This window comes from Meriones unguiculatus, chromosome 1 (genome assembly GCF_030254825.1).
Source record: "Meriones unguiculatus strain TT.TT164.6M chromosome 1, Bangor_MerUng_6.1, whole genome shotgun sequence".
Lineage (NCBI taxonomy): Eukaryota > Metazoa > Chordata > Mammalia > Rodentia > Muridae > Meriones > Meriones unguiculatus.
This window is the reverse complement of record NC_083349.1, coordinates 108733656-108759188: the sequence shown is the minus strand read 5'-3', so window position 1 is coordinate 108759188 and position 25533 is coordinate 108733656. Positions and strand designations below refer to the sequence as shown.

The following is a 25533-nucleotide window of genomic DNA, read 5'->3' as shown; positions in this document are numbered from 1 at the left end:
TGGGAATGATGGCACTTTCCCCTAATCCCAGTGCTTTGGATATAGAGGCAAGAGGCTCAGTAGTTCAAGGTCATCACTGGCGATGGTGAATTTCTGGCCTACGTGAGAGCCTGTCCTTGATAAGGGAGAGGGAAGTATATGGCGAGACTGCTCAGTGGGGTATGGTTCTTGTCACCGATTCTGATGATCTGAGTTCGATTTCTGGAACCTACATGCAGGAGAAAAAGAATGGACTCCTGTCAGCTGTCCTGTGACCTCCACACGGGCTCCATGTCACACCCACCCCTCCCTGAAGTAAATAAGTGTTGATGTTCCTTAAGGCTGAGCAAGAACAAATAATGGGGCAAATATATAGGACAAGAAATTCTCTCTCTATGGTCCGGCGTTCCACTTCTGAATCCTGCAGTCTCCAGGCGGGGGGCCAGGGTCACCGGCTAAGCTTGTGGAGGAAGGGATGACATTGTTTAGATCTGCCCAGACCTTGCCTCTCACCGAGCCACGTGCGCCACCTCTACCACAGGCTAGTTTAAACTGTGTTTCTGTTAGGAAGAAGGTCCCAAGCCAGAACGCAGAGACCAGTGTTCATGGGAGCTTCCTAGTTACAGCAAGTGAACCCCACATCTTCGCTGGTCACCCGTTCCTGAGTGACTCAGGGTCACTCAGTCCGGGACAGCTGTGGCTCGCCTTACATGAGCTAAATTGGGAGCTGGAATGTCACACAGATGCCCCTTGTCTCCCCACCCCCACAGTAATATTAATCTCTCTAGGGAGGAAGGGACAAACAGTACTGCCCGGAAGAGTGAACCAGAGAGTGGTTTGAGGGAGCAGGAGAATTTCAAAGGGAGAGATAAAGCTACAAGTGCCTGGTGAGGGTTCTGAGCAGAGTGTAGACAGAGTGTCTGGAAATAGCCAGGCGTGAGAGGAGCTGTCACAGGAAGGGGACAGGGAACGCCACACTTTGAAGAGGGAGCAACAGCAGGGATCTCAAGAATCCACACACAGCCTGAAGCTAGGAGGAAGCGCGAACAGGCAGTGAGGGAAGGCCGGGAGCAGGGCCACAGCAAGGCAGGCACCAGAGCTGGAGGGATGAACTTCTCCGTGGGTTTCAAGCCGCTGCTAGGGGATGCACACAACATGGACAACCTGGAGAAGCAGCTCATCTGCCCCATCTGCCTGGAGATGTTCTCCAAGCCCGTGGTGATCCTGCCCTGTCAGCACAACCTGTGCCGCAAGTGTGCCAACGACGTGTTCCAGGTGGGCTCAGGGACAGGTGGGTAAGGTCAAGAAGGGAGATGCTACGGGAGTGGCAGGAAGGAGGGCCGGGATGCAGATGACAAGGGGTCTCAGGAGCCCAGAGTAAGCATGAGTCAGCAGTCGCCCTGAGGCTGGCAAGCACAGCCAGTGTCTAAAGCAGGTAGGAAGTGTGATCCACAGGGCGCTGCCAGAAACTGGAAAGGAAGAGTGGATTTTGCATGGGCCTTGTGGAAGCTTGGACTAGATTTCATTTCATTTTAAGTCTTTGTGTTTGTTTGTTTATAAACTCTGGAGAAGACATCAATGAAATGTTGAGGTATTAAGAATGAATAGGGCCATGGAGATGGTTTGTGGGTTAAGGTACTTGCTACCAAACCTGACAACCTGAGTTTGATCCTGAAAACATACATGGTGGGATGGAAGAACGATTTCCTGAAAGTTGACCTTTGACCTCCACTTACTTGAACACACACAGACACACACAATTTAAAATAATAACTGGGTATGGTGGTGCACACCTGTAATTCCAGCACGTGGAAGTCTGGAGCAGGAGAACTAACATTACTTTGTTGTGTTTTGAGGCAGGGTCTCTCTATGTAGTCCTGTATGTTCTGGAGCTCACAGATCCAACCAGGCTAACCTCGAACTCACAGAGATCCTCTTGCTTCTGCCTCCCAAGTGCTGGGATTAGAGACATCCCCCACCCCCGTGCTTGGCCATCAACTGTCATGATTTTTAGACTAACCTGGTTTACATAACAAATTCTGGACCAACTTGGGCTACATAACAAGACTATGTCTCAAAAGTAAATAAGAAAAAAAAATCTAAAATTAAAAGTTGACGATAAGCCCGTGAGAAATCCTACAATGCCAGCAGAGCTGTGTGTATTCGAGGTGGACCTCCTCTGTCTATGAGGAGCCGGTTAGACATAATGAGCCAGGAAAGCAAGAATCTCCTGTTCCACACCTGTGATCCTTCCTGACCTGGCCAAGAGGCCTATGGGATAACTGATATTCAGGTGACTTAATAGACAGACAGAATGCAGAAGCAAAATTGCACTCCCCAGAAATGCCTGGGCACCTGTGGTCATGAGGCCAAGTACAACTAAATGAAGTCACTGATGCTATTTTGCTCACACATCGCAAAGACAAAAACAAAAGGACCAGGCGCAGCGAGGCATGGCTGCAGACAAACCCAGCCCTTGGGAGATCGTAGCCGGAGAGTGAGTTTAAGGCTGGCCTGGGCTATATGAGACCCTGTCTACACAACAAAGTAAATGCTTATGCTGGAATTCTTTATAAATTCTTGCTCTATGACGTTCGGAGAGGTTTGAGCAGACCGTAGACTACATCAGAGGTCAGGGAGAGCGAAGGAGCAGGACTCACGTGTACAAACACGAGCTCTCTCGGTGTGCCAGTCTGTGACAGGAGCAGCAGGACTAAGCTGCTTGCCCAGGAGTCAGGCTCTGTGGCACATGCGAGGGGAGAGGCATCACAAGTTGGAGGCTAGCCTGGTCTATGTAACACATATACCAACATAGCCTGGGGTTGTACACCAAGACCCCGTCTCAAGAGGAGAAAAATGTCTGGGCTGGAGAGACGGCTCACTCTGCGGGTGAGAGCAATTGTTGCTCTCCCAAACAGCTCAAGTTCAGGTCCCAGCGTCCGCGCAGTGGCTCGCAATGTAACTTCATTTCCAGTGGCTTTGATGGTCCCTTCTGACCCCTGCCACCCCTCCCCCCCCCAGCCAACTAGGGCACCATGCATGCATGCAAATTACGTACACATAAAATATATCTTGAAAAAGAAAAGAAAAGAAAAAGAATTCTCCCTACTTATCACAGAGCATTTGGAGATGAGTTGTGCTCAGGCTCTCCTCGGCCCCTCTTTCCCTTCTCTCTTTGGTGCTGTGGTTAAGAAGGGCCTTGTGTGTGCTCGGCATGCCTACACCCCAAGCTATCTTTAAAATATTTCTTTGTTATTAATGTGAACGAACATGTGTGTAAGCACACATGCATGTGCAAACAGGCGCCCACAGAGGCCAGAGGAGGGCGTCAGACCCCCTGGAGCTGGAGTCCATTGTGTTTGCAGTTGCTGGGAACCAAACTCTAGTCCTCCGAAAGAGCAGCCTGTGCTGCCAACGACCAGGCTGTCTCTCCAGCCTCAACACAAATGGGTCTTGGTATCAATGAGAAGACAGTCTTTCAGGTCCCTTGGGACAGCACGTTTGAAGCAATGAATGGGCTAGGTTAGGCCATCACAGCATGTCTGTATGCCTGGTGCGTCTTATGATCCCTTCCAGAGTAGCCAACAGCCCCCAAATCTCTCCTGCTGTTGTCCCTGAGTCCTCTTCAGATTTTCTTTTATCCTGGGCATCCATTATTTGGCTGTAGACGCCTAGATTTCCCTGTCTGGGGGCCTGGACTACATGTTGTTCAGTCCCTGTCTCAAGCTAACAAATAAAAGCAAAATTTCTTGCCAGATGTGGTGGCACACTCCTGGAATCCTAGTATCCTGAAGCAGCAGGATGTCATGAGTTTGAGGCCAGCCTGGACTACATAGCTAGTTCTGAGCAAGTGGCTATGCCTTGTCCACTGTCTTGGTTTTTCCTTTGGACCAAATAACTGATGCCTTTTATGTTGAGATATACAGAAAATGGCATATTTTTCATTTATGGAAAACATCTACTGCTTTCTTCTCTCTCTCTCCCTGTTTATGTGTGTGTGTGTGCATGGTCTGTTTCTGTCTCTGTCTTTATCTCTGTGTGTGTACATGCTCTGTGTCTCTGTCTCTGTCTTTGTCTATCTCTGTCTCTCTGTCTCTTTCTGGCTCCCTCTCTCTCTGTCTCTGTCTCTCTCTCACATGCTTATGCCATATATATGTGTGAAGCAATAGGTGTTCTCCTTTCACTATGTGGAACCCGAAGATTGAACTAGATTGTCAGGCTTGGCGACAGGCTGCTCAAGCCACTAAGCTATCTCTCTGGCCCCCAGGCACCCCACTATTAGAAACCAAGATACGTGAAGTCAAAGAGAATGTGGAAAACTAAGAAAAGTATTCTGTGAAAAGTAGCCGAGGAGCCGGGCATGGCGGCGTGTGACTTTAACCCTCGCACTCAAGAGTCAGAGACAGGTGGATCTCTTCTAAGTTCAAGGCCAGCCTGGTCTATGCAGTGAGCTCTAGACCAGCCAAGGCTATATAGTGAGACTCTGTCTAAAAACAAAAAGCAAACAGACTCAAGAATGTTGAGTCTCAATAAGGTATCTATCACAGAGCCAGGAGTAGCCAGACAGAGAGACTCCAAAATGCTCATGTGACCTTCATTCTTCAAGGCTGAAGCTCAGGGTACGTATCTGAGCCCAGAGAGATCTAGGAGGGTTTTGGGGACAAACCCTGTGTAAGAGCAGATGCTGTGGCACACACCTGTTAGTGCAGCTCAGGAGGCTGAGGCGAGAGGGTCCCTTGAGCCGGTGAGTTTCAAGACCAGCCTGGGCAACAAGAACCTGTCTTAAAACAAACAGGTGAGGATCTGGGGATATACTCAAGGAGAGGGCTTGCCTAGTGTGCACAAAGCCCTGAGCTCAGTCCCAGCACCACGCAGACTGAGTGCGGTGGCTTACACCTGAAATCCCGGTAACCACACCTGGAATCCTCAGGAAGTGGAGGCCTGGTGAGTTGGAGGCCAGCCTTCACTACATGAAACCCTGTCTCAGAAAGCCTACTTGAGAGGTAGCATGAGCCGCAGGGGGCCCCTGAGATGGTTCTGTAGGCCTGGGGCAGAGCACCCAGGCCTCCTCGGGGAGCAAAGTGGACAGCGCTGTCCTCGGAGCTTTATTTGGGAGGGCCTGGGGGAGGCTGACCCAGTTACCCAGCTGCACTCACGTCTCTACATCACAGCTCAGTCTGAAAGATGAGCATATTTCGCTTTTCACACATTGCCTCCACATTTTGACAACTCTGGGCATAATCAGATTGTCTGTTTTCTAAGTATGGCGACGAGAACAGGACTTTTAGTTCACCCATCTTCAAACCACTAAGGAAGAAAACCTTCAGAACGTGGCCTAGAAGGTTAACAGTTATGAACATGACACCAGCAGACCACATCCATCTACCTACTGTCTATCCATCCATCCATCCACCCATCATCTATCTATCCATCTATCTATATATCTACCTATCTATCTATTTTTGAGACAGGGTTTCTCTGTGTAGGCTTGGCTGTCCTGGAACTTGATCTGTAGACCAGGCTGGCCTCGAACTCATGGAGATGTGTCTGCCTCTGCTTCTGCCTCCCAAATTCCAGGACTAAAAGATGTGTGCAGCCACCATCCAGCTCACATTTAAAATTTTATGTGTACATTTTTTTCAAGCACCTTGGAAGTTTATAGCATGAAAAATGAATCTGTCGTTAACTTCAGTTCTTAAATTTCCCTTACCAAATACAGAGAAACATTACCAGCTTCCCTGAGACTCTTCCTAGAAATCTTCAAGCTTGGGCACATGTTTGCTCACTTACACTAGACCAATTGCCTTTGTTTAATTCTTCTTCTCCTTCTTCTTTCTTCATGTGGTGTGTGTGTGTGTTGAGACAGGGTTTCTCTGTGTAGCCCTGGCTGTCCTGGAACTCACGCTGTAGACCAGGCTGGCCTCGAACGCAGAGCTTCTGCCTCTGCCTCCTGAGTGCTGGGATTGAAGGCGGGCACCACACACTACACAACCGTCTTCTTTTTTTAATGGTTCCCTATCCGCACATTACAGACGCAGTATATCTGTTTTAGTTTATTATTGCTGTTCCTTTACCTTTTAGTGTGTATTACTTTTGTGGGGCTCGTGTGTAGAAGCCAGAGGACGCTTTACACTCATAGCTCCAGCTCTCCCCTACCCTTGCCTGGGTTCTGGGATCTGACTGACGTGACTAGCACTGTGAAGCAAGCACCTTTTCCCTCCAGTCCTGCTGCCTCCATATCTAGTCCAGCTTTCTGAGACAAGATCTTACTCTGTAGCCCAGGCTAGCCTTGAATTCCAGATCCTCCTACCTTTGCCTCCCGAGGGCCTGCTTACAGGTGTGAGCCACCATGCCCAGCTGTGTTTTCTGTTTGACATGGCAACGCGGTGTCGGCTGGAGTAACCAGGCCGCAGGCTCCCTAACCCACCTGCTTATCATATGCAGTAGTTGCTGTCCAGTGAGAACTGTGATCACAGTGATCAGCTGGGCTGTAGCTCAGTTGGTAAATGCAAACCTAGCTCACCCTGGGTTTGCTCCCCAGCCCCACAGGGACCATGTGTGCTGCTACACATCCATAATGCCAACAGAGGAGGCTGAAGCAGGAGAGTCAGAAGTTCAAGGTCATCCTCAGCAGTACAGTGACTTGGGTGAGACCCTGGGCTACAGGAGACACTGGGTTTTTTTTTGTTTGTTTGTTTGTTTGTTTGTTTTAAGGAAATTATTGATCAAGATTAAGGATTTGAGGAAACCATCTATAATCTAATCCCGATTCACCCAACACAATTATCTTCATTTTTACTATTGTTTGAGAGAGAATCTTACTATGGCATAAGCTAGCCTGGTACTCACTATGTAGATGAGGCTGGTCCTGAACTCACGCTTCTCAGTTTCCTCAGTATTGGGATTACAAGAGTTTACCCTGATGCTCAGCATCCTGTTTCATAGACTGGATTACCTTCAAGCCCTCATCTCCCTATAACTCTATTTAGTTGCTGTTATAATTCTATTTAAAGCTGAAACACTGTTTTTCCCTGATCTGAAACAAAAACTTCAAAATACAACATTAACCCCATCTAATTTCTCGCCCTTCCTCCCCACACTTGCACCCACTCAGCTACCAAAAATTTTGATGAGAGCAAAGCTGTTGGTGTGGGAATTTGACACAAACATCTTCCCATGTGTTTCTGTATTTGTAAACTCTATTCGGTCCAAACTACTTCGAAGCGAGCCTTCGGTGTATTTTTGTATCTGCCTCCGCTTTGCTGTGGGCACTGGTTTCTGAGAAGCAACCTGTTGTCGTTTAGCAGAAGACCAGAAGGTACTGGAAGGGGTTGCTGGAAGAGCCGCTTTCCTGGAGGAGGCCCAGCTGGGGGGGCCTTACAGAGGGAACTGTCAAAAAAGGGGCCTTCTGGGCTTCAGCGTGGCCCTGTGGTACAGTGCTTTCCTAGCATGCACAAAACCCTGACTTTTATCTCCGGCATTGCAGAAACAAGGCGCAGTGGTGTGGTGGTTCCTAACTGTAAATTCTGTAATCCCAGCACTCGAGAGGAAGAGGCAGCAGCATGAGAAATTTCACAGGTCATCCTTAGGACTCCATAATGAGTTCAGGCCAGCCTATTTAAGACTGTGTGTGTGTGTGTGTGTGTGTGTGTGTGTGACAGAAAAAGAGAGCGAGAGATTACACTTTTCTAATGAAAAGGAGTCTGGGAAAGATGAGTTTAGCCTTGCTCCACTTCAGCTAGTCAGTAGGACCTGTTGCCATCAAGTACAGGCCTCTACTGAAAGTCCCAGAAGTCTGCTTTATTTTTGGCTTTTTAAATTTTTAATTAATCAATTGATCATGCACCCCAACCACAGTTTCCCCTCCCTCCTCTCCTGCCACGCATGCATGTGTGGAGGACAGAGACTGACATCCGATGTCTTCGGTCTGTGGCTCTCCATCCTTATTTCTTGTCCCCACCTGCCCCCTTGCATGCCTGCCCAGCTCCGGAGCTATATACTCAGTGCTATGCTCATCTTTTACATGGGTCCCGAGGATATGAACTCGTGTCCTTAGGCTTGAGTGGCTTGCTATCTGATGAACCAGCTACCTAGTCCCAAGGGCTGTTTAAGTATGAACACCTCTTGCAATTTTAAAAATCTACTTTCAAATTTTCAAAAAAATAAACTGGGCTTTAGTGGCACACTCTTTTCATCCCAGCACTGGGGAGGCAGAGGCAGGCAGATCTCTGAGTTCAAGGCCAGTGTTGTCTGTAGAGTGAGTTCCAGGACAGACAGAGCTACATATAAAGAACCCCCCCAAAAAAAACATGAAAAAATGACTATGCATGATCTCCTCTCTCTCTCTCTCTCTCTCTCTCTCTCTCTCTCTCTCACACACACACACACACACACACACACACAAACCATGGACTCCTGTAACCCAGGAAAGCTTTAGCCTCAAACTTGCTATATAGCTGAGGCTGGCTTTGAACTCTTGACTCTCCTTCTTTTACCTCCCAAATTTTGAATTACTGGCATGAGACAGCATGCTTGGTATGGGTGATCACTTTTATGGCTTTTCTATTCTGCTACTAGGGTCCCCACTCAATCCATCCCTCAATACCCCTTATTCCCTACTTCAGCAGAGAGGCTTTGCTCCTCATTCCAAGGCCTGTGTCTTTCCCGAGCTCTCTCAGCCAGCATGTTGGCTTTTAGTAAAGCCTGGATTTTCCACAGCCGGGCACTCTTCACCACTTTTTCCAGTGTGACCTAGGACCTGGCTCACAAAATCCACAAGGCCATCAGGTCGGGGTGGTTGCCTCCAACAATGTACCTTGCATCTGAGGCCTGTGTATTGCATTAGCGTTCTCCAGGAACCAGGGAAGAGGGAAAACACAGAGCTACGTACACATATGCCGGAGTGACTTCCTTGGCGGAGCTGCTCTAGCTAGATCACAGAGGGACTAGGAGGCATCACGCAGCCCTCAAGACAAAGGTTCAGATTATGGTTGCTGCACCAAAGCCTTGAACAGAGAGAGCCTAAAATTAAATTCCCCCTACCTGCTCCATTCTGTTTGTTTGACCCAGGCTCTCCGGTGTTTCAGGATGACCTTGAACCCAATATAGAGTGGATTTCTCATCCTCTTGCCTCCACCTCCCAGGTGCTGGCACAGGCACGTGCCTGCCACCCCACCCAGTTCATGTGATGCTGGAGCTCAAAGGAGGGCCTCGTGGACACTAGGCAAACACTGCCAACTGAGACACAGCCCCAGACCATTCTTTTTGTTCTCTGTGGTGCTGAGGGTGGAGCGTGCTAAGCATCAATCTCCCACTGAGCCGCAGCTCGGGCTCGGTTCACTTCATCTGAACCTTCACAGTGAAAAAGAGCAGCTGTTTCACACCCGGCGGCTTCATGCAGTCACTTATTTTACAGTATAGAGTAAGACGGCAAATGTTTCCTTTATGTCCGTGTAGGGCTTCATATTTCCTTCACAAGCATGATTCCAGAGCGGTGTTACGGCTGCTGTAGGGGAGAAGATGGAACACAGGTTACAGTCACACAGAGGGACAGGGAGGGGACAGCTATCTAGGTGTCCTCTTCTGTTTCCTAGGGTGATGGCATTTCCTGCATGTGTCACAGTGTTGGCACATGAAATTGTGCTTTATGGGGCTGACTCTCAGCATGACATCTAATGAAAGAATATGACAGTTATGGCATATGACAGAGCCAATCAGCTATTTCCTAAGATAGCAAGATAAACAGCAACAGATGAGCAGATTTTGATAATGGAATACCAATTAGGTGGAGAGATCTTTACCCAGAATAGAGACTGCCATCTCTTTGAAAACTTATTAAGGCTTCCATCAATACCCTAGAATCTAAAATGTCTATTTGTGATGAGAAAATTTAGGGACCTACATTCAGGGCAGAGAGTAATTTCCTTTTTGTCCTATGGACCCCCAACTTTTAATCTGTAAAGCTCATGATCCCTTCTATACTTGATCTTAGACAAAGGGCCAAGAAGCAATTCTTGGTTTCATTTCTTTTTTTGAGACAGAGTCTCACCATGTAGACTTGCCTGGCTTGGAACTCACTATGTAGACTATGATGCGATCACCATACTAGCTGTGGTTCCATTTTAAAACCAATGTTTTGTCAGGTGAGGTGGTTTACACCTTGATTCCCAGCACTTGGGAAGCACACCCTGGTGGCTCTGGGAATTGAGGCCAGCCTGATCTACATAGTGAGTTTCAGACAGCCAAGGCTACACAGAAACCCTGTCAAAGAAAGAGAGAGAGAGAGAGAGAGAGATCAGCAGAGATCAGAAGTGATCACAAGTGCAGTATAATATAAAAACAACTGGTTTCTGTGGGCGACATCACAGTGGCTGTTTAAAGTGCCGTGGTTTGTGGCATGCCTTCATTGTTGGGGGAGAAGCTCTGCTAGAGGTTAGTGAAATCCATGCCATTATGTCCCCTCGCTGTTCAGACTTCCTGAGCCCTCTCCATGAACCTGGGTCAGTGGCCCTCAGGTCAGTCCTCCTTTGCTGGAGGCCCAGCATCTTCCCAGGCGCCCAAGCCTGCAGCCCAGAATCTCCCCACCTCTCCCCATGTCTAAGACCCGGGCATCCAAATCCCACCTCTTCTCTTTCAGAATTGCTGCTGCGACCTGTGCCCTGGCATTGCTGTAGCGCTCGATTCCTAGCTGGCCCTTGTCTTTAGCCTCCCCCTTCCCTCAATCCGTGTTAACTGTTTAAAAAAAAAAAAAAAATCTGCTCCCCTTTCCCAGTTTAGAAACCCAGCCTACAAAATCAAGTTTAGATCCTCGGAGATTCAAAAGCCTTCTGCCTCCTTTCTTTTTTGGTTTTTCCAGACGGGATTCTCTGTGTAGCTCTGGCTGTCCTGGAACTGGCTCTGTAGATCAGGATGGCCTCATAGTCAGAGACATCCTGTCCTCCCCCAATGCTGGGATTTAAGGCATGCACCACCAGGACCAGGCGACTTCCCAGTTTTAAATACAAGCTCCTGTGGTCTCTCCTGTCTCCTGAAGGGCTTCCCAGCCCCTCTTTCTTGGCTACCTGTCCACACTGACTTCAAGCCCTTCTCAAGTGACACCGTCAATACCAGATGCTAGAACTAACGCTCTCTACCGGCCTCCCAAACCTTACTTTGTTGGTTCTTTTTTATTACGGCACTCTAGCGCCGCCTTTTGTTCCTGTCAGGTCTCAGCACGGAATTTTTGAATAAGTGGTTTGTTTTGGTTCCGTGTTTTACCCATTTTTTTGTTGTTGTTGTTTTGTTTTTGTTTTTTTCTTTTTTTCAAACTCCAGAGCCCCTGTAAATCTTTTGGAAATTATATAGAAGTTGGGTATTGTTGCAGGATATTTGATCCCACTGTGAACCCCGAGATTGGGAACTGTAAAACCCTGTTTCTTGTTTGGTTTCGTTGAGCCCTAACACACACCTTTTATCCAAAAGCTTTCTGTTTATTAAACAGGCGATTATGGTGTGTCTCAGCCCTAGCATACATCTTTTTTATTTAATTTATTTTCTTTTATGTGCATTAGTGTGAAGGTGTTAGATCCCTTGAAACTAGGGGCATAGACAGTTGTGAGCTGCCATGTGGGTGCTGGGAATTGAACCCGTGTCCTTTGGAGGAACAGACAGTGCTCTTAACCACTGAGCCATCTCTCCAGCCCCTCTAGCACACATCTTTAATACAAGAGCTTTCTATACACAGGATTTGATAAAGTTAACCCTAGATCAAGAGGCAGAGCAAGAAACCAGCTGACAGGGAATAACGGCTAGGAGAAACTTTGAGTTGAGGGGTATTTAAGACAGAGTGGAGAAGTAGGGGGAACTTTAGCTCTCTAGCTCTTGGGCTTCAGTGTCTGACTTTTGGGGTTTGGGGGGCTTGCTTTGAGCTAGCAAGCCTTTGGCCTTGGGATTTTTGGCCTTTACCTCCTGGGCTGTCAGATGAGCTAGTGAGCTTTTGAGCTTTTTCCTCTGAGACGTGAACTGAGAAGGAAGGTCAGCTGGGTGCTTCCTCTGCCTCTCTGAGCTAGCAGGCTTTCACCCCCGCATCTGGCTCCTGAGTCTTTATTGGTAAAGGAGAACAATTGGGAAGTTCATTTCGTGACAGCAGTGTATGGCGGTGCACACCTGAAACCCCAGCGCTTGGACAGTGGGGCAGCCGAATTGGGAATTCAAAGTCATAATTTAGCTACAGCCTGGAGTGTGAGGCCAGCCGGGGTTACCCTGCCTAAAAACAATAAAAGAAGAAGGCGGGGGGGGGGGGGGACGGAAAAAGGAAAGCCAGTGGTGGTGACAACATCCTCCTTTAGTCTCAGATTGTGCTGTTGCCTGGGGACCGATACTGGGATTACACGCTTGTGCCACCATGCCCGGCTTTCTCATGGTTCCGAGTTTAGAACTCAGATCCTCATGCTGGTGAGGCAAGAGTTTCAACCAGGGTATCTCAGTGTAGGCACCCAGTTTTTTTGTTTTTAAGACTAGGTCTCTTATAGCCCAGGTTGACCTTGAACTCCTGATCCTAGTGCCTCACAAGCCAGGGATACAGTGACATCCCCAGGTTTCTCCGCTATCTTTTCAAAAGCTCCTAAGGATTAGATTGGATTCATCAACACCTGGGCAGCCTTTAGTACCTATCTTGACCACAACTGGCCCTCAAAACCTGGGTTAACAGTGAGTCTCTTAGAGCCCTCTCACTACCTCCTCACCTACTTGGATCTAAATATTGATAGGTTATTGTATTGAGCAGGGAAAAAACATAGCCCTCACCTAAAGGGGAATAAAAGACAGTTTATTCTGATGCCAAATGTGAGTGATAATGGCTTGGGAACACAGATTCAGGTTATCCCAACATGTTCCAATATGACAGGAGTTTCGTGGAGGCTTTTACTATTTTAAAAAGTATTTTAATGACAGTTTCCTTATTTAGCATGTGTGCGCATGCTCAGTGTGGTGGTCAGAGGTCAAACTTGTAGTGGTTGATTCTCCTTCCACCATATTGGTCCAGGGAATAGAACTCGGGCCATCAGGCAGCCTGTTATTCTGGTGCGTGTAATGTACGTACAGTAGTAGAACAAAAAAAAAATAGTTATAAACCAAGGCACTTAGAAAGTACCTTAGTGGAGCTGGGTAGTGGTAGTACATGCTTTTGATCCCTGCACTTGGGAGCAGATCTCTCAGTTTAAAGCCAGCCTGGTCTACAGAATTCCAGGACAGAGAGCTACATAGTGAAACACGGTCTCAAAAAATAAAAATAAAAATAAAATATCATAGTGGAAACATGAGGTAAGGGGGTTACAGCCAAGCACTGAAACCTCTGTTGCAGGCTTCGGGTGTCACAGAATGACATTTTTAGTTTTGTAGTGGTATGTGTGCACATTATAGAGGGATTTGCCTAGTAGCCACAGAGATGACTATTAGGCCAAACCCAGAGGTGGGCAATGAATGGCTATTAAAAAACAAACCTAAAACTGAGATAATCTGGCTGCAGAGCTGCAACACTGCAGCCTTCCCAAAGCCGTGGAAGTCCACAGGCCGTTAATCAGCCTCGTGGAGTCCTCACAGTGGGCATGGCCCTCGCCGCCCTCCAACTTCAGTTCACACCTGTCATCCTACCCTTTAAGCATTTCCTAAATTTAACAGTGTTCATAAAATCCCGAGAGGAAGCTAGGCCAGACTACAGGCCCTGCCTTGAGTACTCCAAACCCATCCATTCCAGCTTCGTGGTTGAGAAATCCCAAGAAAAACTGTGTTTGCTGCAATGCCATCTACTCCCCACAAACTATGCTGTTCACCTTAGTAGGGCCACGTTTCCTGCTTGGCCACCAGAGAATGAGACTCCCACTTGGGTGCCCCGGATGTGATGGAGTATTGCCTTATCCACTAAGCGTCCTTCCAATCCCACTTCCAGTTGGAGTACAAGGATTTAGAGTCCCCAGGAGCCAACCTGCAGGAAATACTCACAAACATGCAAAGACAACTGTGACTGCTGTTTCCACCATTTTCTGTGAGCTCATGAGTCTCTCTAGTCCAGTGCTTCTCAACCGTCCTACTGCTGCGACCCTTTAATACAGTTCCTCATGTCATGGTGACCCCCAACCACACAATTCTTTTCATTGCTACTTCATGACTGATTTTGCTACTGTTATGAATCACAATGTAAATATCTGTGTTTTCCAATGGTCTTAGGCCCCCCCTGTGAAAGGGTCCTTCAGCCCCCAGAAGGGTCACAACCCAGAGGTTGAGAACCACTGCTCGAGCTGATCACCTTGTGGTTTTGCTGTAAATGGAAGAAAACTCCCAACAGCAGTCTGTAAATGCAGGGGATGAGCTCAGTGATCAAACACTTAATATTCACAAAGCCCTGGGTTAGACCACTAGTCACTTCAGTGTCTCAAGTGAGCAATCTCTGAGCAAGATAAACACTTGCTTTTCTCCAAAGAACAAGCTTGAGGAGCAGTCGAGGATTGCCTCCGTGAGACAATCGCTCTGTTCGCCTCCTTGCCATTCTCAGTGTGTGTCTAATAACATCCTGGCTTAGGATGGATCTTCAGGGTTAGGGAGATGGCTGGTAAATATGAACCAAAGGGAGGTTTTGTGTATTTCTTTTTGTTTTTTTGAGGCAGAGTCTTATGTGGCCCAGGTAGGCTTTGAACTAGCTGAGGGTAACTTTGAACTTCTTTTCTTCCTTCTACTCCCATATTCTGGGATTACTACACCTGCTTCCTGTCTTTAACCCTGACAGAGGAGACAGTAGGGCATGTTTATAGAGGAATGCAGGAATGAGTCAGTAAGGAAAGAATAAGTGGATAATGTGGATAATGCAAAAAAAAAAAAAAAATGTTCTAAGCAAATAAGCACTCCAAACAGAAAAAAATGGGGAAAAGAAGTCATGGCTCCTACCATTAGAGATCTTTTCTAAAACTGTGCAAAACCTTTGCATCTACAATTCCAGAACACAGTCCCCTGGCTATACACATCCAGAAAGGGGCTTGGCTACATGATCTTTATACCATATATGTGATCTTGCCAGCTCAGACAATCGGTACTAAGTAAAGGAACACAGGGGCATCTCTGCTAGTCTTTCACCTCTGCTTCTTGCCGAAAATGATTCTTTCATTTATTTTTCACGTTTATTTACTTATGGGGTTGTGTAAATGTCACAGAGTGAGTGTGGCGGTCAGACAAAAACTTCTGAGTCGGTGGACTCTCGCTCTACACAGTGGGTTCCAGGGATCAAACTCAGGGCGTCAGGCTTGGTGGCAAGCACCTTTATCCATTGAGCCATCTTCCCAGTTCCTATAAATGATTCTTTTTACCTCCCTGTAGGCCAGCCTTCAGCGTTAATAGTTTCTGTCTCACAATTTCCAGGAGAGACACAAGATCAGTTCTTAGCCCAGTTCCATGAGCACCTTCAATAGCTAGCTTGGCTTCTGCATCGTAGGCCAAAAATTCAGGGAGAGAACACTTGATTGGTTACATCAGGTCAGGTGATTACCACCTCAGTCAGAGCCCTGTGGTGGCAGGGTACCCCTTTAGGCTTGGCTGAAGCAGATCTCCTAGACACACGGTGTGTAGATGCCTCTGCTAAGCCTTCACTGCAACTTTCCTGTAACTGTGTAGGGCTCACTGGTCCTTAGGGATGGAGAGGAGGGGAGTTTTGTTCTTGTCTTTAACCCATGCCTTGGCGTAACCGGATGCAAAATGAGCAGCATCCATTCTGAACATTACTGAGACTTGTTGAGGGCTGTGCAGGGGCCCATGCGTCCTGACTCCTAGTACCAGGAGCCATTTCCCAGAATCGTGCAGCTAACTGTAGTTTTTTCTCTTTTCTTTTTGAGACATAGTCTCTGCACATAGTCCTGGCCATCCTGGAACACATAATGTCGGTCCACCTGCCTCTGCCTGCTGGGATAAAAGGCGTGTGCCACCTTGTCCAGCCTTTCTTTTCTTGTTTCATTTTTGTTGTTGTTGTTTGTTTATTTCTTTAAGACAGGGTTTCTCTGTGTAGCCTTGGCTGTCCTGAAACTTGCTCTGTAGACCAGGCTGCCCTCAAACTCATAGGGATCCACCTGCCTCTGCCTCCAAAGTGCTGGGATCAAAGGCGTGCACCACCACTACCTGGCTCAGTCTTTCTTTTCTTTTCTCTCCTTTCCTTTTCGATTTTAGACAGGGCCTCGTGTATCCCGGGCTGGCCTCAAAACTCCCTGCGTAGCTGAGGATGACTTCAAGCATCCAATGGATCAGATCCTCCTGCCTCTACCTTCCAAGTGCACCACTGTGCCCCATTATGTGGTGCTGGGGACCAAAGCTAGGCTAGCATTCTACCAACTGAGCCACACCCCACCCCACCCCCGCCCCTGGTTGCAATTTCTCTGCCTTTGTTCAGCACTTGGTGTGTGTGTGTGTGTGTGTGTGTGTGTGTGTGTGTATTCCCAGGACTAGAGAGATGCTCTCTCTTGGTCCAAGGTATTATCCTCTGCCTTCCAGCATTTGGAAGACAGAGAAGGTAGATAGACACTCAAGGCCAGTTTTGCTTATGCAGAGTGTTTGAGGCCAACCTGGATTACACTGTGGAGACTTTGTGGAGAGAAAGAGACAGAGACAGAGAGTGAGAGAGAAGAGCTAAGAATGGGGAAGGCACACCTATAATCCCAGCACTTGAAAGGTTAAGGGAGGATTATCAGAAATTTCATTCCATTACACATAGTTTGAAACAAACTTACATGATCGTCATACACACACACATACACTCGTCACCTTACATGAGGCCCATAGGGGTCCAAGCTGGAGGACACTGGCTATACCGCTATGCCAGTGTTCCTGTATCAGCATTCCTGCCGAAGCTCCAAAGCCGGACTCCGCTGAGGACCTATACTGATCAGGCCTTGGCCAAAGCGAGGCTCTGCATGCAGGGACACTCAAGGAGCTTGGCTGAGGGATGAGACAGGGGCAGGAAACCACTTCAGTCATTCCTCAGCCTGCTGTCTGAGGACACCGGCCCCGCACTGTCGTTCCCTCGTGCCTCATCACACATCTGTTGTCCTGTCACCCGTCCTCGCAGGCCTCTAACCCTCTGTGGCAATCCCGGGGTTCCACAACTGTGTCTTCCGGAGGTCGTTTCCGCTGCCCGTCTTGCAGGCACGAGGTCGTCCTGGATCGCCACGGGGTGTACGGCCTGCAGCGGAACCTGCTGGTGGAGAACATCATCGACATCTACAAGCAGGAGTCCTCTCGGTGAGGTGCCTGGCCGCTGGCCTCCCTGGAGGGACGAGCCTGCACCGCCACGGATAGAGGGGTTGCCTTCCTCAGGGTTACCATTGCTGTGATGAGGCGCCACGCCCAGGAACAATGTGCGGAGGAAACTGCTTGTTAGGCTTCCGCTTCCGCATCCTAGCCCGTCAATGAAGAAAGTCAGGACAGGAACTCAAACAGGGGAGGAACCTGCAGGCAGGAGCTGATGCAGAGGCCATGGAGGGGTGCTGCTTACTGGCTTGCTCCCCGTGGCTTGATCAGTCCGCTTTCTTAGAGATCCCAGGACCACCAGCCCAGGGATGGCACCACCCACAATGGGGCGGGTCCTCCGCATCGATCGCTAATTCAGAAAATGCCCTAACAGGCCTGCCTATAGTCTCATCTTATGGAAGCGTTTTCTTAATTGAGGTTCCCTTGCCTCAGATGACTTAAGCTTGTGTCAAGCTGACATAAAACTATCCAGCACGGGGTGGGGGTGGGGGAAGAACAATGGGGAAAGGAGTAGACCCAGAGAGGATGGGATTACCCAGTCTATCCAGGGAGGCCTAACCTTGCCTCTGGAGCCAGTAGTCAATCTCTTTTGTGGTTGTTGTTTTGTTTTTGGTTTTTTGTTCTTTTTGTTTTTCAAGACAGGTTTTCTCTGTGTAGCCTTGGCTGTCCTACACTTGCTTTGTAGACCAGGCTGGCCTCAAACTCAGAGATCCACCTGTCTCTGTCTCCCCAGTGCTGGGATTATAGGTGTGTGCCATCACGCCTGGCTCAGTGATCAATCTTGCTCCTTCCTCCTGGTGTGGGGCAAAAGTCCACCCCAATGTTCTTGACCTCACCAGCTCCCGTGACTTCCTGTCTTGTGGGACATCTCTGGCCCCTGGAATAGACTCCTCTTGTGTCCAGGCCTCCTTTGAGCACCTTGTTCATCCCCAAAGGGAGAACATTGTCTAAGTGGCTTACCACTAGGCAGAGCCTGGCTCCCTGACAGTTGCTGCTACCATGCCCTTGACCCTCAGGCCACTGCACTCCAAAGCTGAACAGCACCTCATGTGTGAGGAGCATGAGGATGAGAAGATCAACATCTACTGCCTGAGCTGTGAGGTGCCCACCTGCTCCCTATGCAAGGTCTTTGGTGCCCACAAGGACTGTGAGGTGGCCCCACTGCCCACCATCTACAAACGCCAGAAGGTACCAGACAGGGAGGAATTTGGGAAGGGGTTTAGGACAGTTCTCACTCTACTTAGGAAAGCTGCAGCAGGTCAGGGCCAGAGCCCCAGCTCTGTTCTGGACTCTGTGCACAACCCTGAGGAGGTTCCCTGGCCCCTGTGGCCATGCCTTTCTTCTCTTGCCCGGTAACGTGAAGATGGTGGCTGCTATCATCATAGCATGACAGCAGCACCTCAGCCCAGAGGGCCCCACACTCTCCAGGATTTGACAAAGAAGCAAGTAGAGCTCTTAGAAAGTGATAACTGGGGCTGGAGAGATGGCTCGGAGGGTAAGAACACTGGCTGCTCTCCCAGAGGACGTGAGTTCAACTCCTAGTAACCACATGGTGGCTCACAACCATCTATGATGAGATCTGGTGCCCTCTTCTGGCCTGCAGGCAGACATGCAGGCAGAACACTGTATACATAATAAATAAGTCTAAAAAAAAGAAAAGTGATAACTGTTGAAAATCAGTAGATGGACCAAGTGATGGCTTTCTCAGAAGAAAGAGTTACTGAACACAAGAAGACATAGACCCCAGGATGCAAAGCACCGGGAAGTGGGAGGCTGAGGATGAGAAGGTCTGACAGTCCTCTTTGAGAGAGAAAGAGGATGATTCTGAGAATAGAAGGGAGGCAGTGTGGTCTGAATGGGTAGTCCCAAGAATCTTTCAGAATTAGCGGAAGGTGTGAGCCTGCTGATAAAGCCTCTAGCCCAGAGTCTGGAAGGGGGTGGCTGTCTAGAGAATGTCACTTCTCTTCATGTTTGGAAGTGGGGCAATCCCAGGATCCACGGAATGTGTTCCCATACTTCTTGAGTCATTCCAGGCAGATGCCCCGGAAGGGTGAGGTGGGATGGGATGGGTGCAGCTGCAGGCTGGGGCTTCCAGCTCTGAGGCTGGCCCATGTGTGTGGCAGAGCGAGCTGAGCGACGGCATCGCAATGCTGGTGGCAGGCAATGACCGCGTGCAGGCAGTGATCACGCAGATGGAGGAGGTGTGCCAGACCATTGAGGTAAGCTTGGGCTGGGAGGACAAAGGGGGGCAGAATAGTCTGGGTGGAGACCCTGAGATTTAAAGGAAACGATTCTTTGACTTCTGGCCAGAAGTTTCTGGACTCTAGCTCATGGTGGGTTATTCTAGGCCAGGTTGCTCCCAGCACGGTTGCTCCCAGCACTCACCAGCTCTGTAATGTTGGTCAAGTTACTTAATTTTTGGTTTTGTTTGGGTTTTTACTACATGAAATAATGATGACCAGAGGGCGGAGGTAGGATAATTGCAAGTTCCAGGCCATATGGAGATCTTATCTTTAAATAAACTAAATAAGTAAATAAGCAAGCAAGATATGGTAGCCCAGAACTATAATGGCAGCATTCTGGAGGCTGAGGCAGGAGGACTTCTCATTTAAAGTTCATATGTCTCATTTAAGGTTCATAGGTCTATATTTTGAAATAAGGACATTACTTTTAAATTTTTATTTATTTATTTATTTATTTATTTATTTATTTATTTGTGGTGTTTTGAGAAAGGATTTCTCCATGTAGTCCTAACTGTACTGGAACTTGTTCTGTGGCTTCCAACTGATAGAGATCCTCCTGCCTCTGCCTCCAGAGTGCTAGGATTCAAAGCTTGTGCCACCACTGCCTAGCCAATACTCAATTAATTTTTATTGTTGCTGTTGTTTCGAGACAGGGTTTCTCTGTAGCTTTGGCTGTCCTGAGACTCAGAGATCTTCCTGCCTCTGCCTCCCGAGTGCTGGAGTTAATGACATGAGCCACCACCACCCGGCTTAAAACTCAATTAACTTTAAAAGATGATGCCGACAGTGACAGGGTAGCTACCGCATTTCATTTTCTTAAGAAGAAAGTGAAAATCCATGCAAAGCAGAGCCAGGGCCAGCGACGTACACAGCTCCCAGGGAAACAGCTTTGACATTTGTCATCACTATTCACTGAAAAGAACTGGGCTGGATTCTGTGTCCCTAACTCAAGGTGTGACCCTAGTCAGGCATCTCTCCTTGAGTTCCTTTAAGTGGGGAAAGGAATAAAATACCGGGCTCTCGGAGCTCTGGGGGTGCTCAGCCGCGCCCTCCTTCAGACTTGCTCTGGTCTCTCAGGACAACAGCCGCAGGCAGAAGCAACTTCTAAACCAGAGGTTCGAGACCCTGTGCGCGGTGCTGGAGGAGCGCAAGGGCGAGCTGCTCCAAGCGCTGGCCCAGGAGCAGGAGGAGAAGCTGCAGCGCGTGCGGGGCCTCATCCGTCAGTACGGAGACCACTTGGAGGCCTCCTCGAAGCTGGTGGAGACGGCCATCCAGTCCATGGAGGAGCCGCAGATGGCCCTCTACCTCCAGGTAGGCGGAACGGGAGGGCGGCAGGCACGCGGGGTGACGGGGCTCAAGGCCTGGGGGCGGGTGTCAGGTCTTACCGCCGGTAATTTCTCGTCACCTCGACCCGGAAAGAGACCCCCTTCAGCGGGCGCTCTCAGCCCCTCTCGGGGGGACCTGAGAGCTAAGCCCCGCCTCCCGCGCAGGCCCGGTGAGAAGCGGAGCCCGGGCTCACCTCCGCGCCCCCTTCCTCCCCTGCAGCAGGCCAAGGAGCTCATCAACAAGTGAGTGGACTGCGCGGTGGGAAAGGAAGGGACCCTGTGGATTCTCTCCCTCCGACCCGGGAAGGACCCGAGGGAGCCGGGGAGGCTCCCCGCTGAACTCCCGTGGCCGTCGCAGGGTCGGGGCGATGTCGAAGGTGGAGCTGGCGGGCCGGCCGGAGCCCGGCTATGAGAGCATGGAGCAGTTCTCCGTGAGCGTGGAGCACGTGGCCGAAATGCTGAGGACCATCGACTTTCAGCCGGGTGAGGGAGCCGAGGGAGGGACTGTGTGGAGCCGCTGAAGGGGGAGGAGGTGGGCGCTACCGCCGCAACAGTAGGGGGCTCCCCGTCACCAGGCCTGTCTTCCACCTAGGCGCCGCCGGGGAGGAAGAGGATGATGAGGCGGCTTTGGACGGGGACGAGGGCAACGCAGGGCTGGAGGAGGAGAGGCTGGACGGGCCAGAAGGTGAGAGTTGGACCAGGGGTTTGGAGTAAGGAGTTGGTTAGCGAGCCCATGGCCCCTTGGGCGATTGCCCTCCCGGTGGCACCAGGACTTGCTGGGAGTCCCCCCCACACACACTCGGGTGCCACTCAACAGGAGCCGCAAAGCGCGCCCCTCAGCGCGCGGAAAAGCGCAGTCTCTTTCCCGCGGCTTTGGGGACCATGCAAGATCCCGCGGGGCAGAAACCGGGCTGCCTGAGGGAGCTGGCCGTTGGGGGTGCCTTGCTCTTTCCGAGCACCCGCCCACCGAGCTGTCTTTTCCGGCCACAGGCCTGCACTGACCCGACCCTGACCCACAGCTCGCGCCCGCAGCAGGGGGCAAGGGATGCCGACGATCTGCGCAGACCCCCCAGACCACCCAGCTCGGCGGCGACCCGCCCTGGGGAAGGTTCCTAATAAAGGACTCTTGCGTCTCACGTCCTCCGCTCCTTTCGCCGCCCGCCCCTAGACTCGACTATGGAAGCGACCTTGCCGTCAACCTGCCCTTTCTCGCGGAGATGAAATAGCAGTCCCTCCCCCGTCGCGGGCACCCCCTTTACCCTAGGGGTGGGCTCCTGAAAGGTGTCTGGGGTGGAGTCTCAGACCTCTGAGTTCCAGGATCTGGTGCGGGGGGGGCGGGGGGCAAGAACTTAACTGATCTCTCTCCCATCCCACCTAGCATGTTTGCCTCTCCTACCGGCCCCAGAAGCCCCGTTCCGAAAGGTTCCTACCTACCGTAGTTGCCAGTGCTCCCACCCCCGCCCCTCCACGACAGAAGATAAGAGGCTCAGCTCTTGGGCAGTTTTATTAAAAAATAGCCACTCCGAGTGTTCAGGGCGACTCCCCCGGGCGGCGCTGCACCGCGGGACTGAGCCGGCTCCGACCGTGCGCGCTCCAGCCCCGGGGGAGGTAGGGGAGAGAGGGTCAAGGCTTCCCGCCGCCGGATCACTTGCCCACGGAGTCGAATAGGATGCGGTTCTGCTCCGCGCGCTCGCGCTGGCTCTGCGTCCGAGCCAGTTCCAGCAGGGTCCGCAGCAGGTGGAAGGTGAGGTCGATGGACAGCGGAGGAGGGTCGTTCCGTCGCTGCCGCTCGCCCGCCGCCCCGGAGCCCGCGCGGCGCGGGAAGCGCTCGGCTGACAGCAGGAGGAGCGCGCGCGCGCCGCCGCCGCCGCCGCCTGGGTTCCGCGCCCCGGGGCTCCACCGCACATGCGGATCCCCGACCTCGGTCGCCGCCGCCGCCGCCGCCGAGGACGCTGCGCTCCGCTGGCCGCTCCCGGGGCGCAGCCGTGCCAGCAGCAGCAGCGTTAGCAGGAGCGCGGCGCGTCCCTTCTGCCCCATGCTGCCGCCTGCCCGGGACACACGGGGACGGCACTGGGTGAGGTGCGCTTGGAGCGGCTGCAGGTGACACGGGGCCTTTCTCGCGCACTCCCAGGGGCCCCGCCCGGACCCTCCAGCTGTAGCCTGGTGCCCACCAGCCCCAGCCGCCGGGGCTCCACCCTTCTTTCCCTCCTTCCCTCCCGGCGGGTCGGGTCGCAATGGGTGGGCTGAGCACAGAGTCTTGGTGCTAAGGGAGTCCGGGTCGTGGCTCCGGACCACTCACAGGTTGTCGGAGCCTCTGCCCGGTGCAAGACGGAGCTCCAGTCTCTGTCCCCCGGGACGGGCTGAAGACGCCTTGAGGAGCACGGGGTCGGTCCCGGGACCGCCGCCAGCCTTATATAGCGCCAGGACAGGACAGCTCCGACTGACGTCAGCAAGGAACCGACAATCGGCAGCTCAGAGTCCAGCACCTTCGAGCCCCCAGAGGGGCGCGCGTCCTGACGACAGGCTTCGTGTCCCCAGAGCTGGCTTTGGAAGCAACCTGGCTGTAGAGGGAGAGGCTGGCTGAGCCAGAAAGATTGATCTTCCGGCTACAGAGTTCTTCCCCGACACGAAACAGCCAGGGTGTCTCCAGAGCAGGCGACTCCCGGGTTTCTCTTGTCCAGAACCGGGAGAGGTGCCGCTGTGGAGCTGTTCGTGATTCTGAACTTCTTCACAGCAGAGTCTGCCCTGTGCTGCTTAGACATAGCCCCTAGGCAGGCTCCCGAGTCCCCAAACTGAGATCAGGAATTCTCTGCTGGCAGGGACTCAGCCACCCCAATGGGTCTGTCAGAATTCTTGGCGGTGTCAGAATGGCATAAAAGGCTCTTTGGCAGCCTGGCGTGGTGGCACATGACTTTAATCGCAGCACTTGGGATGTAGAGGCAGGATGATCGATGAGAGTTCGAGGCCAGACTGGTGTACAAAGAGAGTTCCAGGATGGTCAGGGCTGTCTAAAAAAAAAAGAAAGAGAGAGAGGGAGAGAGGAGAAAAAGAAAAGAAGGAAGGAAGGAAGGAAGGAAGAAAGAAAGAAAAAAAGAAAGAAAGAAGGAAAGAAAGAAAGAAAGAAAGAAAGAAAGAAGGAAAGAAAGAGTTTGACTTTCAGAACTTAGGACACCTGCCTGTCCTCCTGAGTTTGCCAAGGTCAGCTTTTTCCTAGGAACCACAGAAATAGTATCATTATACATTTTTACCTTCTAGTAAAAAATCACTATGTAGGGAGCCCAGAGATAATGGCGCACGCCTTTAATCCCAACACTCAGGAGGCAGAGGCAGGCAGATCTCTGTGAGTTTGAGAACAGCCTGGTCTGCAGAGGGAGTTCCAGGATAGTCAGTGCTACACAGAGAAACCCTGTCTCCAAAACAGCAGCATCAGCAACAAAATCACTAGGTAGGAAGTGAGAAACTTGGGCCCAAGTTCCTGCTTGACCTTGAACTCATGCTAGACCAGGTTTCCTAACTTCTGGAACCACCGGTATCTAACTTCATAAATGAAGGCCAGGCTTGAACAGCCCGCACTTTCTTCCAGTTACAGACATGTCTGCAATCTTCTGACCGGTCTTACATATGACCACTGCAGATTCCAGAACAGTGTAATCCATTTATGTGCCTAAAGACCCTGAGAGAGTCTCAAAGGGCACTAGGACCTAGAAAAGTTAGAGTGACAGCCGTTCTAGGGTAGGGATGTGGCTCGGTGTTGGAACTCTTGACTAGCATGCACAAGGCTGGATTCAGTCCTGAACGCTGGACAGAAGGATGTGTCTATAGAGAGCGGGGATGTGTGCTAGCTGTTGGGACATGGGTGTAAAGCTGGCGAGGTCATCGTCCATATCTGTGGAGTGTATACTGGAAGTCATGCTGCGTAGTGACAACCTTTAAGCCAGCGATGGCAACACATACAATGGTGACTGCAGATAACAACAGAGCTCAACTGTCCCACCACCTGGCAACATTAGTTATTATTTTTTTTGACAGGGTTTCTCTGTGTAGCCTTGGCTGTCCTGGGCTCACTTTGTAGACCAGATCGGCCTTGAACTCACAGAGATTTGCCTGCCTCTGCCCCCCTGAGTGCTGGGAGTACCGGTGTGTGCCACTGCCCCCAGCAGCTATCACGTTCTGTCCATTATTCATTTATTTGCGATGATGCTGGTGGGACTATTCTAGGCTTACAGTAACATGATAGTATAGCTTGTGAAACTACATGCAGCATATACAACCTAATGATAAATGACAATGTTACTGACTTGTAAGTCTCCTCTGTTACTTTAGAATGTCTTACATGAGAAAAAAGGCTCCCCGTAAAACAGTGTATCACATTATTTTGGCAGCAGAATACACCTCATGCTTTCTGCATTGAGAGATTCTGCAACTGACTATTGCCATCTGTTTGTATTTTTCTTTAATACTTTTTATTTATGTACATTGGTGTTTTGCCTGCATGTGTGTTTGTGTGACCATATCAGATCCTCTGGAACAAGAGTCAGACAGTTGTGAGCTACCATTTGAGTGCTGGGAATCGAACCTGGGTCCTTTGGAAAAGCAACCAGTGCTCTTAACCACTGAACCATCTCTCCAGTCCCATTTGTGTATTTTCCATGATGTGTACACAATGACAAAATTGCTAAAGGACACAATTCTCAGTGTGTCCCCATCAGTTAAGTGCCAAAGTGACA

The 25533-nt window shown here is 50.3% G+C and overlaps 2 protein-coding genes across 2 annotated transcripts; one reads left to right on the top strand and one right to left on the bottom strand.

The window, feature by feature from the left end:
- The first annotated feature begins 805 nt into the window (after positions 1-805).
- Positions 806-21934, top strand: Trim54 (tripartite motif containing 54). The gene is made up of 9 exons (XM_060365014.1): positions 806-1254; positions 17057-17229; positions 18255-18426; positions 19362-19457; positions 20559-20792; positions 21027-21049; positions 21165-21289; positions 21399-21491; positions 21797-21934. The coding sequence occupies exons 1-9, from the start codon at positions 1087-1089 to the stop codon at positions 21805-21807; spliced, it is 1095 nt and encodes a 364-aa protein (XP_060220997.1). The 5' UTR covers positions 806-1086; the 3' UTR covers positions 21808-21934.
- Positions 21935-22361: 427 nt separating this feature from the next.
- Positions 22362-23234, bottom strand: Ucn (urocortin). The gene is made up of 2 exons (XM_021635414.2): positions 23106-23234; positions 22362-22851 (listed from the first exon to the last, which is right to left on the bottom strand). The coding sequence occupies exon 2, from the start codon at positions 22841-22843 to the stop codon at positions 22451-22453; it is 393 nt and encodes a 130-aa protein (XP_021491089.1). The 5' UTR covers positions 22844-22851; positions 23106-23234; the 3' UTR covers positions 22362-22450.
- Positions 23235-25533: the final 2299 nt, after the last annotated feature.